We start from the raw sequence: 14,303 nt of genomic DNA, 5'->3' as shown, positions 1-14,303 counted from the left end.
AGGGGAGGAAGCTAGAACATGCATCAGCTTTCTGCTGTAGTGCAGCAGCAGAAGCAGAAACATTATAAAACTGTATCGACAGCCAGGCCTTTCCATCACTGATCTCTCCTTAGTTTTTAACGATAGGCAATAACGTTGTCTTCCAAGTTAACTCATCCGCTCTTTCTTGGCTTTGTGATGTTGTTTCACCGGAGAATGACCACAAGGATCACTCTGGGGATCAGTATGATCAAGTGCGGAAAGGAACAGATCCTTTCCATTACAAATGATCTGTACTGGATTGTACCTGTGTCAAGCACAAAGTAAAGAATTTGACTAACGGAACTTAAGAGAGAGAAAAAAATATTACTGGGTCACTTATTCTATCGCTTTGCCAGCTTATGCTTTCCTTTTTAAAAAAATTTTAAATTTTAATGCTTTATCTAGTTTAATTTAATTTCCTCACATCATCAAACTTTAAAGTACTCTTCTTATATTTTGCTGATAGAGCTGCTTGAAGACAGCAGTGATAATTTTCACCATTCTGTCTGTGGTCATGTATTTACCTCATGGGCCTCCTACTTACAAATATTTTTATTGCTTTTGGTAATTTAATTATAACTTGATTAAAAATTAATAGGATCAATAAAAATTATTTTTATTAAATAAAAAATAAATACATCATCTTACCATCAAAATTTTAATTTATATGAAGCAGCACCATTTTGATTATGTGTAATTTTAATCAATATTAGTGTGTTGAAAAATTTATGTTGACACCACCTGAGGCTTCATTTAGATAGAGGAAAAGACTGATAGATGGAAACTTGGTGGTGATAATACCTAGTATGATTTGATTGCTTTTGAAAGAGGTAAACATTGCCTTTCTATTTTTTATTGAGCATATTTCCAAAATCTTTATCCATCTAATGTTACGTTTTAGTACTATTTGAGATCAGAAACTGGCCCTATGTCAAAAATACAATGCAGAAATTCTAGAAGGCTATATGACTTCATAGAAAAAAATTAATAAATTAATGTATCCAGTTGGCTCAAAATTCAATATATATGTGTCATGGTTTAACCCCAGCCAGCAACCAAGCCCTAAGCAGTTGCTCACTCACCTTGCCCGGTTGTGATGGGGGAGAGAATCGGAAGAGTAAAAGTGAGAAAAAACTTGTTGGTTGAGATAAAGACAGTTTAATAGGTAAAGCAAAAGCTGCGCACACAAGCAAAATAAAGCAAGGAATTCATTCACTGCTTCCCATGGGCAGGCAGGTGTTCAGCCATCCCCAGGAAAGCAGGGCTCCATTATGTGCAACGGTGACTTGGGAAGACAAACGCCATAACTCCGAACATCCCCCCGTTCCTTCTTCTTCACCCAGCTTTATATACTGAGCATGGTGTCAGATGGTATGGAATACCATACCATGGTCAGTTGGGGCCAGCTCTCCCGGCTGTGTCCCCTCCCAGCTTCTTGTGACCTCCCAATCTACTCGCTGGTGGGGCAGAGTGAAGAGCAGAAAAGGCTCAGCAGCAACTAAAAACACCAGTGCGCTACCAAAAGTATTTCTCAACCCAAATCCAAAACACAGCAGTATACCAGCTGCTGGTAAAAAAAAGTTAACTCTATCCCAGCTGAAACCACAATGATGCATAAAGCCAGTCCTTTGGTAAAATACTGGCCCTGCATGTGGGGAAGTTTGGAAGAATATACTTCCAAATAAAAATAAAATGAAAGGGAAACAACATGCCTAGGAATATACAATCAAGACACCAGAAATCACAATTTAATCCAAAGGATACAAAAGTAAGGTATCTGAGTAGAGTTTATGTGTTGCATATGTGTGTATGTGTATCTTTATATACTTAGGTAGATATAAACGTGCATATACAGAAATATCTACTTAGAACTTGTATATAAGTATAAGGGAGAATAAATGCAGAAGGGGGAAAACCAAGTACCCTTGAGGGCCACAGTAATAGAAGCGGTGACTGTCTTCAGGTTTAAAACTCACTATGGGAATCCTGGGTGGATTTTAGGAACACGCATTCAGCTCAAATTTTTTTACATATAGTATTGCAAATACAACAGTCAAATATAATTCATTAGTATCTGCATTTTCTTAGAGCTTCCTGCTTACACCTACAGTTAACACAACGGGGTAAGCTGGGCTGGTACTGGGGATTCAGGCACAGTGACACAGCACTGGAGGTGGTCGGCTTGTTTCCTCTGGGCATCCTCAGCTTTGAGTTAGATGTCTTGGCTCCTAAATCATAGAATCATAGAATGGTTAGAGTTGGAAGGGACCTTAAAGATCATCGAGTTCCAACCCCCCTGCCATGGGCAGGGACACCTCCACTAGAGCAGGTTGCTCAAAGCCCCATCCAGCCTGGCCTTAAACACTTCCAGGGATGGGGCAGCCACAGCTTCCCTGGGCAACCTGTTCCAGTGCTTCACCACCCTCACAGTAAAGAATTTCTTCCTAATATCTAACCTAAATCTCCCCTTTTCCAATTTAAAACCATTACCCCTTGTCCTGTCACTACACTGCCTGACAAAGAGTCCCTCTCCGGCTCTCCTGTAGGCTCCCTTCAGATATTGGAAGGCTGCTATGAGGTCTCCCCTGAGCCTCCTCTTCTCCAGGCTGAACAACCCCAGCTCTCTCAGCCTGTCTTCATAGGGGAGGTGCTCCATCCCTCTGATCATCTTCGTGGCCCTCCGCTGGACCCGTTCCAACAGGTCCATGTCCTTCCTGTGTTGAGGACTCCAAAGCTGGACACAGTATTCCAGGTGGGGTCTCACCAGAGCAGAGTAGAGGGGTAGAATCACCTCCCATGACCTGCTGGTCACGCTTCTCTTGATGCAGCCCAGGATGCGGTTGGCTTTCTGGGCTGCCAGTGCTCATTGCCAGCTCATGTTGAGCTTCTCAATCCTGGGCAGATGCAGGGCCGTTAGATCAGGGTCTGTGTTTGATACTATTTCCATGTCTGTAAAACCCAGGCTTTAAAGTTAGGTGTGTCTTGCCACTGGGCATTTGTAGCTGTGAAGTCTGTTGTGGAATTAGATGCTGTGCACAGATCAGTCTTTTCTTACACCAAACCTAGGCAGGAGGTGGAGCACTGAGCAGGCAGTGGGCTGGACTTCCAGAGCTGTGAGATAGCTCTTTGACTACTAGCCAGAGGAATGGAGGACAGCAACAGCTTGCTGCCTGGGCTGTGAAAAGGACAGTCAGGTTTCAAGATGGGCAAAGCAGTGTCGAGCTGTGCGTTGCAATGAAGCTAAGACATTAAGCGGCTTAGTGTTGTCAGAGCTGGGCTGGTTGTACACGTGCCCAGCACCAAAGCTGTACTGTTCGCAATTTAGGAGCCCTGGGAGCCTGGGCACCTACAGGAGAAGGCAGCAGATCAGAGCAAGTGAACGGAGATGTACATTTTGATCAAAGACTTTAAAGTGTTTATAGGAGGCAAAGCCGTATAAGTTGTCTAAGCCTTGTCTTTTTCCCTTCTTTTCCTCAGTTTATGAACTCATTGTCTCTAAAAACAGCCTCTGAACTCCATCAAGGAAATAATATCAGACCCCAGCAAAGGATTTTATTATGTCCTTCAGAAAGAACCAAAATATCTGTCCCTTATAGTCACTAATGCTGCTGGAGCTTCATGACGTTTCTTTGGCTTATGCTTCACAATGTCTTTAAGAAATAGAAAATTTGGCAAGGTCATTGCACAGAATTTCAGCTGGACAAACTGAGGCACATGGGATTAAAATTCAAGGTAAGCTGATAACAGCTTGGCCAGGGAACTCACGTGCTGCCAATCCTTTTCTCTGACCATACTCTTTGGGAGATGCAAAGAATTATGGTTATAAATTAACAGATTGGTAAGAAATACAAGGAAATTAAATGAGTATAAAAAAAGAATGTGTGAAAACCCTAGCTGTCTTAATGAGTGAAATTTTAAGTAAAACATTAAGGTCCATGTAGGAGTTTTCTAACCTGTACAGGAAGAAGTCAATCTTTAATAAGCTGACAGCACCAATTAGACCTCCAGTTAGTTGTAACATAACTGCTTTTTGTAAATCATTGTGTGTTAAGGTCAGCGCAGGTGGCTGCATTATTAATTTAGTGAAAGGGCTGGGAAAGTCATGAAGGCAAACATTCAAGGGAGAAAAGAAGTTTTTGAAATGCTGTAGGAGAAGGAAACTAGGGATAGGGGAAAAATTTCTAGTCACACTTTTTCCAGTTTAAAGAATTTGAGGCGCTCTGGGAGCGTTCACGTCACTGCAGTGAATCTGTAGATGTAATACAAAGAAAAATATATTCTAGGATGGCTCTTTTCTCAGATGCCCATACTCAGAAAAAAACGAAAATATGGCTGAGCCTTCCCCTTCAGCTAGTATATCTTACAGAACAGAGGATAGATGTAGGTGGTTAAATACACCTGAGGCAGGAAAATAAGGAAAACTAAGCTGAGAATCATTATGCATTTAACTCCGAGACAAGCTGTACGCTCCTGAATGAATTTCTAACCCACTTGAAGATGATGGGGTAATCTGTTCTTCTGCCAGGCCAGAAATTTCCCATCGGAAGCCATCTTCTGAACAGAAACAGGCATTCAGATTTGAGTTAAATTTAGTGGTGGTCAAAACCCAAACCCGCTCAAGCAGGAGTTTTCAGACCACAAATGGCAGTCCATCTTACCATCCAGGCAGAGCTCTCTTAAAAACAGGGCTCTGGTTTTGGTTTCTTTTATTTTCCTCCCCAGAGGCATACTTTTCCTTTTTTTCTCATTTTGCATCCCCAGCTCTTGGTTATCAAGTCTATGTTGGAGAATTTAATGAATAAAAGTCTGTGGGGATTAACTTGATAAGAAGTTCGTGTATATCAAACACCAAAATGCTGTTGCAATGCAGTGGTGCAAAATCTTATCAGTAGTAACATATTAATAGTGGCACATTTTTTGGAAGGCTTTACTGGAAAGGATGTAAACAGGCTGGGCACACTGAAGGGAACTTGACCCAGGCTCCTGCTTCTAATGTGATAATTTCCTTTTTAGCTTGATAACAGTTTCCTAGTTCCATACCTTACTGAGCAGTCCAATTAAAAAAAAAAAAGCAGAGGTATAAGAGGTTGAAGGGACTCGGAAAGGCACATTATCAGCATTTTCTTGGGGCACGAGGTCAAGAGTAATAGTTTAACTGGTGTGGCAACTGCCCATTTTAAAGAAGTGACTCACACTTGAATGATAAAAATACTCAAGTGTTAACTGCTGTTCCATATGGCTCCGACTTAAACAAAGGGTGTTATTCAAGGGCCGTAGGATTGCCAGGCCAGCAGGGCCACATCGCACGCGGTTCTGACCCTGCTCTGACTCAGGATAATGCTGCAGAAAAGGCTGCTTCTGTTTCTCAACCTGGGATACTGGTTATCTGCTGAGGAAAAAAGAATATATCAGCAAACATGATAACATAATCGCTAACATATTTTTTTTGGTCTTGGCTGTCAGTTTCCTGGATATGATGCTGATCTTGAGAAACGTTGAAGACTCATAGAATGAGGTGGAAAATGTTGAGTTATATTTAGGTACCTGTAGCATTTAATCAGTTCAGTGACTAAAATGAAGTCCTTGGAAAAGGAGGACTAATAAATCAAAATCAGAAAAAGTAATGATAAAAATATTTTTTACTATTATTTTGATGCTGTACTTTTCTGGGCTGATACGAGGAATTTTGATGTCAGTTAAAAATTTTCTCTTGACTTTGAAAATTTCCACTTGAGCTTTGGTTCAGCCCAGGGACTGCAGGCCAAGTATTTGCTTAGGGTGCTTCACCTAGACCTTCTGCTGTATAGAATGGCACTGCAGGCTGACTGCAGCCACCGGACCTGCAACTGGCTGTCTTCCCAGAGGACACCCTTTGGAATCGAGAAGAAAACTGCCACTGATGCCTGTGGTCATCAGAGTAGATCCTTTGTACTTATTTGTCACTGCATTGACCAAGAGCCAAAAGAGCCAAATGTGAGCTTTTCTCTTTTCTTTTCTGTGAGAGACACTAACTGAGGTTGGTGACTGCCTCAGTTACTGACCAGTCAATATCCCTACCAAAAAAAGTAAGACCAAGCAGGATATAGAGTACAGGTTAAATGTAAAGTTTAGTATCAGAACTGAGAACTAAAGATGTTCTGGAGATGAGCAAGCATGCAGTTTAAAAGCAAGAGTTACAGCAACCCAGAAAATTGTAATCCCGCTTGCAATTACAGTTTTAATCACTGATATTTTTCCTCCTGTAGCCTGATTTTGTCTTCTTAAATTTTCTGGACTGATTTTGTATTCCCCAATTTTTCTTTGCAAATGGTTTATATAACAAGAACAACTGTTCTCCAAATATTAAGGTTAAATTCCTATCACATCATTTTACTAGTTCCATGGATGTCAGTCATGCTGCCCACATGAATGGAAGAAGAGTGTTTTTGTGTTGATATCGATTGCTATAGGATTGTGATAATTTTTTGTGGCTTGTTAGCTTTAAGTCTGAATTAAACATAATTCTTATTGATGCTGTTTTTACTATAAAGTTGATGATTTCTTCTGTCTTTTCAGAATATATGGAGTGTTTGTAGTGCAAGAAGAGTGTTGTAGTGCTTCTAGTGCAGCTTTTAAGTTACGTATGTCCAGACAGAAGCCTTTTGTAGTCTTAGAGATTTAAGGGGCATTCACACCATCAAATGGTGACACTTGTTTATCATCTTCACCAGGTCCCAGAAGTATTATCTCTTGGGTCCCAAATTCTAGTGGTACACAGAAGCTACTGATGGATTAGCTGCCTATTGAAAGTGGCTTTGCACGCACTGGAAAGCTAATGAGGGTAGCAATGATATTTTAAATCCTACACCAGCTCTACAGAAATTGCTGTATAAGTGTTTAAGTTATAAGACATCAGAATAACACATAGAATTCACACTTGTTCATCTTCTGAACAAGTGTAACCAACAGAATACTGACTGGAATAAAATCAGTACATTAGCTAAAACAGAATAAGGACCTAAATAATTATATTAATATAATATTTAAGAAAACAATGAATATAGCAAAATATCTGTGCAAGTTTATCATTTGATGTTTGTGCCCACGCACCTTATGAAAGTGGAACTGAATCAGGATTTTAAAACTTCTGTAAATGTTGAATTCGCTACTAAGGAAAATAGTTATTATGGTATGCAGTGGTAGTGTCTACTGAGCAGAGGTTTTACTGTTCTACACAGCTAGTTTTGAGAGCTTGCTGTAATCCTGATTAAGCAAAGAAGCTCCAAATAGGATTATACATCTGGTAGCAATTAGACGAAACAGTTACCATCCGGAGATACAGTATTTCCACTGAAAAAAAAACCCAAACCCCCACATTCTGTGGTATAATTAAGCTACAGTAAGACATAATCCTCCTTTCTCTTCATAAACTATATTCACACACATTTATAAACATTGCATTGCCCTTTTTCCAATGTGTTGAAATGAAGAATGCCTCATATATGACAAAACCCTTCAGAGTGTCATGTTTTATTGAGTGTTGTGAAAGAAACTGTGGAACTACTTTCACTGTGATATCGGAATAGAGAAAACGTGGGAGAATCTTTGGCACAAAGAGGATCATCTTGACCAAATGATTGAACAAAAGCAAGAATTAATGCCACAAGACAGGTAAGAAATAGTCTCAGAAGGTGGGTGACAGAAGATCCATTTTAACATATTAATATCACGAAATATTTTTAAAAATATTATTTTATCACTGTAGACATTATTTATATCACTAAAGAATTTAGTTTGGAGCATAGCCCTACACTGGTAAAAAATAGATTAGATGACCTACGTTCCCCACCCACATTTTTATTTTGTGTGCTTCTGTGAGTCTCTTGAGCAATCTAAGTAAACAGAAAATTATATTCATGAAATATTTAAAAGGTACATAGAGTTTAAAAATAATATAAGAAGACTTGCCGAATGAGGTGCTAGACACTCCGCTCTGAACAACAGCTACCTCAGGTGAACCTGGTCTGGTGATTAACATTAGCTGAGATTAAGGAAATGGATTATGATGTTTTTTCTAGCTGAGTGCACTCTGAATAAGACTAAGGATGTTCATTTCATATGGCAAAGACAATCACATGTACAATTTATAAATCTCTGAAAACAAGCTAACTACTCTTTTATTTACATAGGATGTGACTGTGGGTGAGTATGATGAAATTATATGCAATACTTAGCAGCTACATGGCATTAGACATATTCTTATGTATTTAGAACAAAGTGTTCCACTTAGTGTCTATATAAAATTTAGCAATTTTGTCCACAAATTTTGAATGGGTGGTTTTGTTTACGAGAATGCAGGCAACGGGATTAAATTCTGAATTCCATTTGATTTTCTTGCAGAATAAAATTCTTAACATTTGTAATTGACAAAATATCTTAATATACATTCTGTGTCATGTAATATCAGCTATTTCTTAATTTTAGAACAAAAGCTTTTAGGTATGGAAATCAATACTATGTTTAAGATTAAATTAAGCTATTACAGTGTGATCACCTATAGTAGAAAATAGAAACTTCTACGATATGTTGATTATTCATTTGTTGAAATGCTTGCTATTTGTAAGGTGCAATTGTAAGTTATCTGAAAGATGCATAAGCAATTTCCACTATTAAAATTAATACTAGAAAGTATGCATACATGGTGTGCTATGCAGCCATCAATTCTCTGCCAAAATTGTTTGTTTTATCATTCATTTTATGTTTTGCTAAGGAAAACTTCTTTTTTGTAGTCACTTTTGTGAATTCAAATTATTTCATGTTTATAATGAAAACTGTCTTTTTTCTTTATATGTATATTCTCTTTGTTTTGGATTTTGTTACTTCCATAGTGGTAAGACTCAGTCTAATTATTATCTTTATGTAAATTCCATTGTATTTCTCTTCCAAATGTTGATTCTTACGTAACTGAATGTTTTACTCAAGTACAAATTTCCAGAACAACTTCTGAGAGGCTAATTCGAAAGCAATTATTATTGGTAGTCTCATGAGAAAACCCACCTATTTTATCTGTTGTAAGAATGAGTAATCATACAGTCAGGTGAAATTCCACTCCGTTTTCATAAAGGGTGAGAAGTCCTAGTACAGAGTAGCTGTGTCTGTCTGTTCGGTTGTGTCTCTGGCTGTTATCGATGATGACTGTTTTCTCCCTTTCCCCAGAGGTCCTGGGCTGGACTCTCTTAACGAGTTCAAGTCTTCTTGGCCAGTTAAATGGGGTAACATGACATTCAGCTCACTCAAGAGCTTTACTACTGTCATTGCTGCTTTCATTGCGGTACAACAATTGCTCTGCAAAGGGAGTAGGAAAGTTTGTGTTCCAGCCAGCAATAAAAATCCCCTTATGGGCTTCCTCTAGGAGTACCAATATAAACAGAATGACGCATGAGGCATAAAATAGCTGTTTCAAGTTGTGTCCCTAGTCTTAACTCACCTGTCAACCCCTCAGTTTAGAAGTATAATGAAAATTAGGCAGCTAATGAATAGATGTGTCAAAAAAGATGAGCAACTGTAGGTCTCAGTGACTTCAGTAGAAGTGGAGCTCCTCCCTTTCATAAGCCATTTCACCGGCCATCAGGGGCTGCATTGTATAAGTTGCTGCAGCCAAGCTTGAAAATTTCTTCCTGCACATTCCTTAATTAAATACTTACAGGGTGGGTTTTTTGTTGTTGTTTTTTTGTTTGTTTGTTTGTTTTAAATTTTAAATGGAATTGTGATGACCTAAATCAATCTTTGTGTACCTGATTGTAGTGCAGACCTGTTTGGTTATTTTTCAGTTTTAGCACTTAGACTGAGTACAATTTACGGCATAAATCATGTACTAAAAGGAGACATTTCTTCCTGTGTTCTGATCATTGTTCAAAATAACAAAGTTTAAAAAAGTTATTAACTCTCAGTGAAGGCAGAACACCCAAACTGAAACCAGTGCATTTTTTTAAAAGCTGTAAGAACACAGTAAGATAAAATCTTGTCAAATCTGACTTTATTTGAACCTTGACTGTGTTGAAAAATAGCAACATTTTCTTATCAGTTTCAGAACTGTTGTATGTAGTAGTGAAATATGTCAAAATATTGTTTTCCGTAGCTTCATTAAGAAAAATATGTAGTAGCCAGAAAAGATTGTTCCATTAGTCATTATGGCAGCTACATCAAGGTGACATTGCCCAAGAATTTAATTTATATTATTTTATGACAAACATATTCCCTGAGACTGAGGCATAGCTTTTCAGTAAAACTTTACTAAAACTGCTTCCCTGGAGCTGATGAGTTGACTCACCGTTTCTACCCTGTGTTCCAGTCAAAGCAAGCCAATCATTAAGATAAAGTTATTTTATTCATTTAAAGGCTTGTCATTACAGTAGCTGCATGTAGATTGGATTCAAATGGAAAGACTGTAGTGAGAGTGCTCTATTTTCAACCATGAAGACTATCGATACAGTTGTCAGAAATAATCTGTTGTTTAAAAGACCAGTATTTAAATGTTTCAATTTAAAGGCTGCTTCTTCTGAAGAATACCTGAAATTTGTGTGTCTTTCTAAACGATTTAAAGACTTTTCTCTTACTAAAAAAAAGTCTTATTTGATCAGTACTTTTCCCCTCAGTATAAATGCAAATATTGTAGTGGTTTATGTATCATGAAATATAAAACTTAGAATAGAAAAGCAAACGATCTGTCAATTTATGATGCAACTTAACTCTAAAACATGTTTCGGTCCTTACTCTGGTATAGTTTACAGTGTAGTAAATCAGGAGCCTTTTCTCTGACTCCAGTGGATTTGCCCTGGTATAAAACTAACTAGTATGTGGGATCAGAATGAATTGTATTGCCTTTCAGTTTTGTTATTTTGGCCCAAATTGCCCCCTCCTCATAAAGATTTTGCTCCTATATTAAACATGAATTGTTGTCGTTAGCTTCATCCTCAAGAAAGAAAACATCTAATTATGGACTGATGAAATACCTCCTTCTAAGGAAAGGTCTCTTGTACCAAAATGATAAGAGATTTGAAATTACATTGGAGAGTTTGGGGAATATTTTCAAGTAGAGCCACGCTAACTTAATCCGACAGTACTGGAGTCTTTGTGGAATTTAGAGATAACAGCTTGGATCCATTTAAACCCAGTGGGTTTTGGCACAACTTGCTGCAGTTGGTTTCTTATAAATTCTCTTTCTGCATCTTTCAAAATAAAGACTGTATTATTACTAGTCATAAGCAAGGTTTTACATCCATCTCCTCTTTCTTCCAGATTGCTGTCAAAATGAGTGAAACGCCTTCAACTAGTTACTCAGTGAATCAGCCAAACTCCTCCGAGAGCGAACAGAGTTTATCCACGCGCCACTTCAATGTCACTGAACCTGTTGTGGCAAAACGGATCTGTTTCTATAAAAGTGGAGATCCTCAGTTCAATGGGATCAAAATGGTCATTAATAACCGGTCTTATAAAACATTTGATGCCTTGCTGGATAGCTTATCCAAACGGGTCCCATTACCTTTTGGAGTAAGGAATATTAGTACACCGAAAGGGAGACACAGCATCACCAATTTGGAGGATCTTGAAGATGGAAAATCTTATATTTGCTCCCATCAGAGGAAAATGAAGCCCATCAACCTAGAACGGGCTAGCAGAAAGCCGCTGCCCTGGCAGATCAGTAGGCCTGTCAGCGCTCGCCGTCGAGCTGTGCAATTAGCAAGGGAGAATGAAGATGGATTTGGCCATCGAGAAAGCAAAATAACAACTCCCAAAAAGATGCTTGTTTACAAAAACGGGGATGTAAGACTCAGGCGCACCATAGTTCTGGGAAAGAAAAACACACAAACCTTTGAGGCCTTTCTGGATTATATGAGTGAGTTAATGCAATATCCAGTCGCAAAACTATATACCACTGATGGCAGAAAGGTGAGAATAGAGATGAGTAATGCTAATATTTCTATGATTGCTTCTAGATTATTTTTAAATAAAAAAGTGATTTTATCAATTAGAAGCTTGAGACACTGGCCTGGTGTAAGATCTGATGTGCTGAATTTCAGCTGTTACCTTTCTATGCCGTTTCACCTTCAGAAAGGCTACTGGCTTGGGGGAGATAGACTGGAATCTTGCAATCAGAGAGAAGCAAGTGAGGACATTTTATTTTAAGTCATCATGAAAAAATCACTTTTCTTTTTCTTACTCAGGTCTCTTTCAGGCATGCTCTCAATTTTTTACTTTTACCCATTTACACAGAAGCTTCCTGTAGTCTTAATACCATTTATCGGTGACTTTTAATGTTTTAAAAATATGATAAGTAGCACCTAATAGCCAGACATACTTTATCATTACACGGAGTGTTATGCCATTAATGTCTTGAAACTATGACACCTGACTGTCTATTATAGTTTTCAAACCATTGACCAGGTTCTGTACCTCTAAATCCATTTGATGCAGCACTAAAAATCCTGATTTTCATCTCATATGCTGTTTTATATAATTTTGTTTCACTTAGTGTTTTATCTGTGTTGTTTAACCACAGAAAAGCACTTGTGACTATATTTAAAAGGTATCTAGGAAGAGAATTCCATGCAGAGCTCCAAGAGTTGAAGGGAAACCTTGTGTTTATCCTCCATTTAATGAAATTCTGTATTTGGTTGGGAAAGTATCCATATAACCTATAAGTCTGTGAAGTGCAGTTTGTAAGCCTTATCTTGAAATATATTTTGGAGCATAAATTGAAAACTGTCAGACAAGGCTCTGAACACCTTGATCCAGTCAGACTTGCTTTGATCAGAGAGTTAGACTACACGACCTCCAAAGGTATTTTCCAACATATATTGTTCTGTGATTCTGTCCTATTCCTCTGAGGCAGTATAGGTCAAGAACTTGTGGTTTATTCTGAATTTCCCCTTTCTTCTTCCAAACACGGGTTTGTATGTATACTTACCTCCTAATGCACATTCTTAGTTCATGCCTATGAATAGTCACTGTGCAATGATGAGACAAAATTACATATGCAAACACTTAAATTATAAGAGAATTTTGATCTGGATCCAAGTGTTGCTTCTTGAAGTCTTTTTCTAATATATTTATATAACAAGACATACCCTCACAGATATAGGAATTGCCTTATAGGAATTGAAAAATTAATTCTGTGCTGTGATACATATTTAATAGCCTGCAGCAAACTAATGTAGAGACTAAGAAGTGAAGATATTAAAGCATGGAAGGGATAAATCTCTTACATTATTTTTTGTGGTTACTAAGGCAGAGAATTTAATGTTACTTTTTTTTTTTTTTTCCCAGGTTGCTAATCTTCAGGCCCTGATATTGTGCTCTGGAGCTATAGTCGCAGCAGGGAGAGAGCCTTTTAAACCAAGCAATTATGATTCTCTTGGGTATTCACAGCCTGCTAAATTGCTTGGAATTGCAAATCGTGTGTACCCAAAATCAAATGCCAAGTCAGAAAGTGAAAATAGTAAGTTCTTTGAATTAATTTGTATTTTATTAATTGGTTTATCTCTCTTAATATAAGACATAAACCCTGACAAACTTACTAAGATCAAGGATATTCAAAATGGCCAGTTCAAACTGTTTATATCCGCTCTGACTCCTCTACAGGTATAAGAAAGATCGAAGTGTTCAAGTTTTTTTAAAAATATAACTTTCTGCTAAATACTTAGCTGGTATGCATGTTTTCTTTCAAATGGACTAATTTAGAACATGGACGCCAATCTATAAGTATATTTTATTTTAATGCACTTGATTGTCATTGTTATTATTTTTTGTGAGTCACAGTTAATAATAGCAGTGGTAAACCAAACCTCACAGGTTAATTCAGGCTCTTAACTCACTGAATTTCTTGAGCAAAACTTTTGCGCAGGTTTCAGAACTTCCCTTAGCGAGAGGAGGTTTGACTTGTCATTGTCCATTTAACTTTTTCCCACATCCCATGCTCCACATAAACAGGACCCATCAACTCACAAACTCATCACATTTTTTGAAGCTGCTTTTGCCTAAAAAGTGTCATCCTTTCCTATATCCTCATGGCTGTGATTTATGTTTTTTGGCTATGTTTGGGAAAAGATGCACAAATATGTACTTTTCCTTTGACTAGTGGAACTGTGCCACTGACAAGGTCAGTGAGAGTGTGAGGTGGCCAGTGTATGGTCAAGAACATGAGGAGCTGCTGGAGAAAAGCCAGGTGAGCCGAACAGCTTGAGGTTAAGGGAAACAAAACACTGCAGTAGCAGAGCTTTAGGTTGTGTGGGGATCCTTGGCGT

General features: G+C 38.1%; 1 protein-coding gene across 1 annotated transcript in view; it reads left to right on the top strand.

Annotated features, from left to right (window-relative positions):
- Nucleotides 1–11,310: 11,310 nt before the first annotated feature.
- Nucleotides 11,311–14,303, top strand: part of RP1 (RP1 axonemal microtubule associated) — a 173,898-nt gene continuing 170,905 nt past the window's right edge. The window contains exons 1-2 of the mRNA XM_074146784.1: nt 11,311–11,949; nt 13,327–13,498. Of these exons, the coding sequence (XP_074002885.1) occupies nt 11,311–11,949; nt 13,327–13,498 (811 nt within the window). The remainder of the gene's footprint in view (nt 11,950–13,326; nt 13,499–14,303) is intronic.

This window comes from Numenius arquata, chromosome 4 (genome assembly GCF_964106895.1).
Source record: "Numenius arquata chromosome 4, bNumArq3.hap1.1, whole genome shotgun sequence".
Taxonomy (NCBI): domain Eukaryota; kingdom Metazoa; phylum Chordata; class Aves; order Charadriiformes; family Scolopacidae; genus Numenius; species Numenius arquata.
The sequence above is the reverse complement of the archived record's forward strand: the minus strand, read 5'-3'. Positions and strand labels throughout refer to the sequence as shown.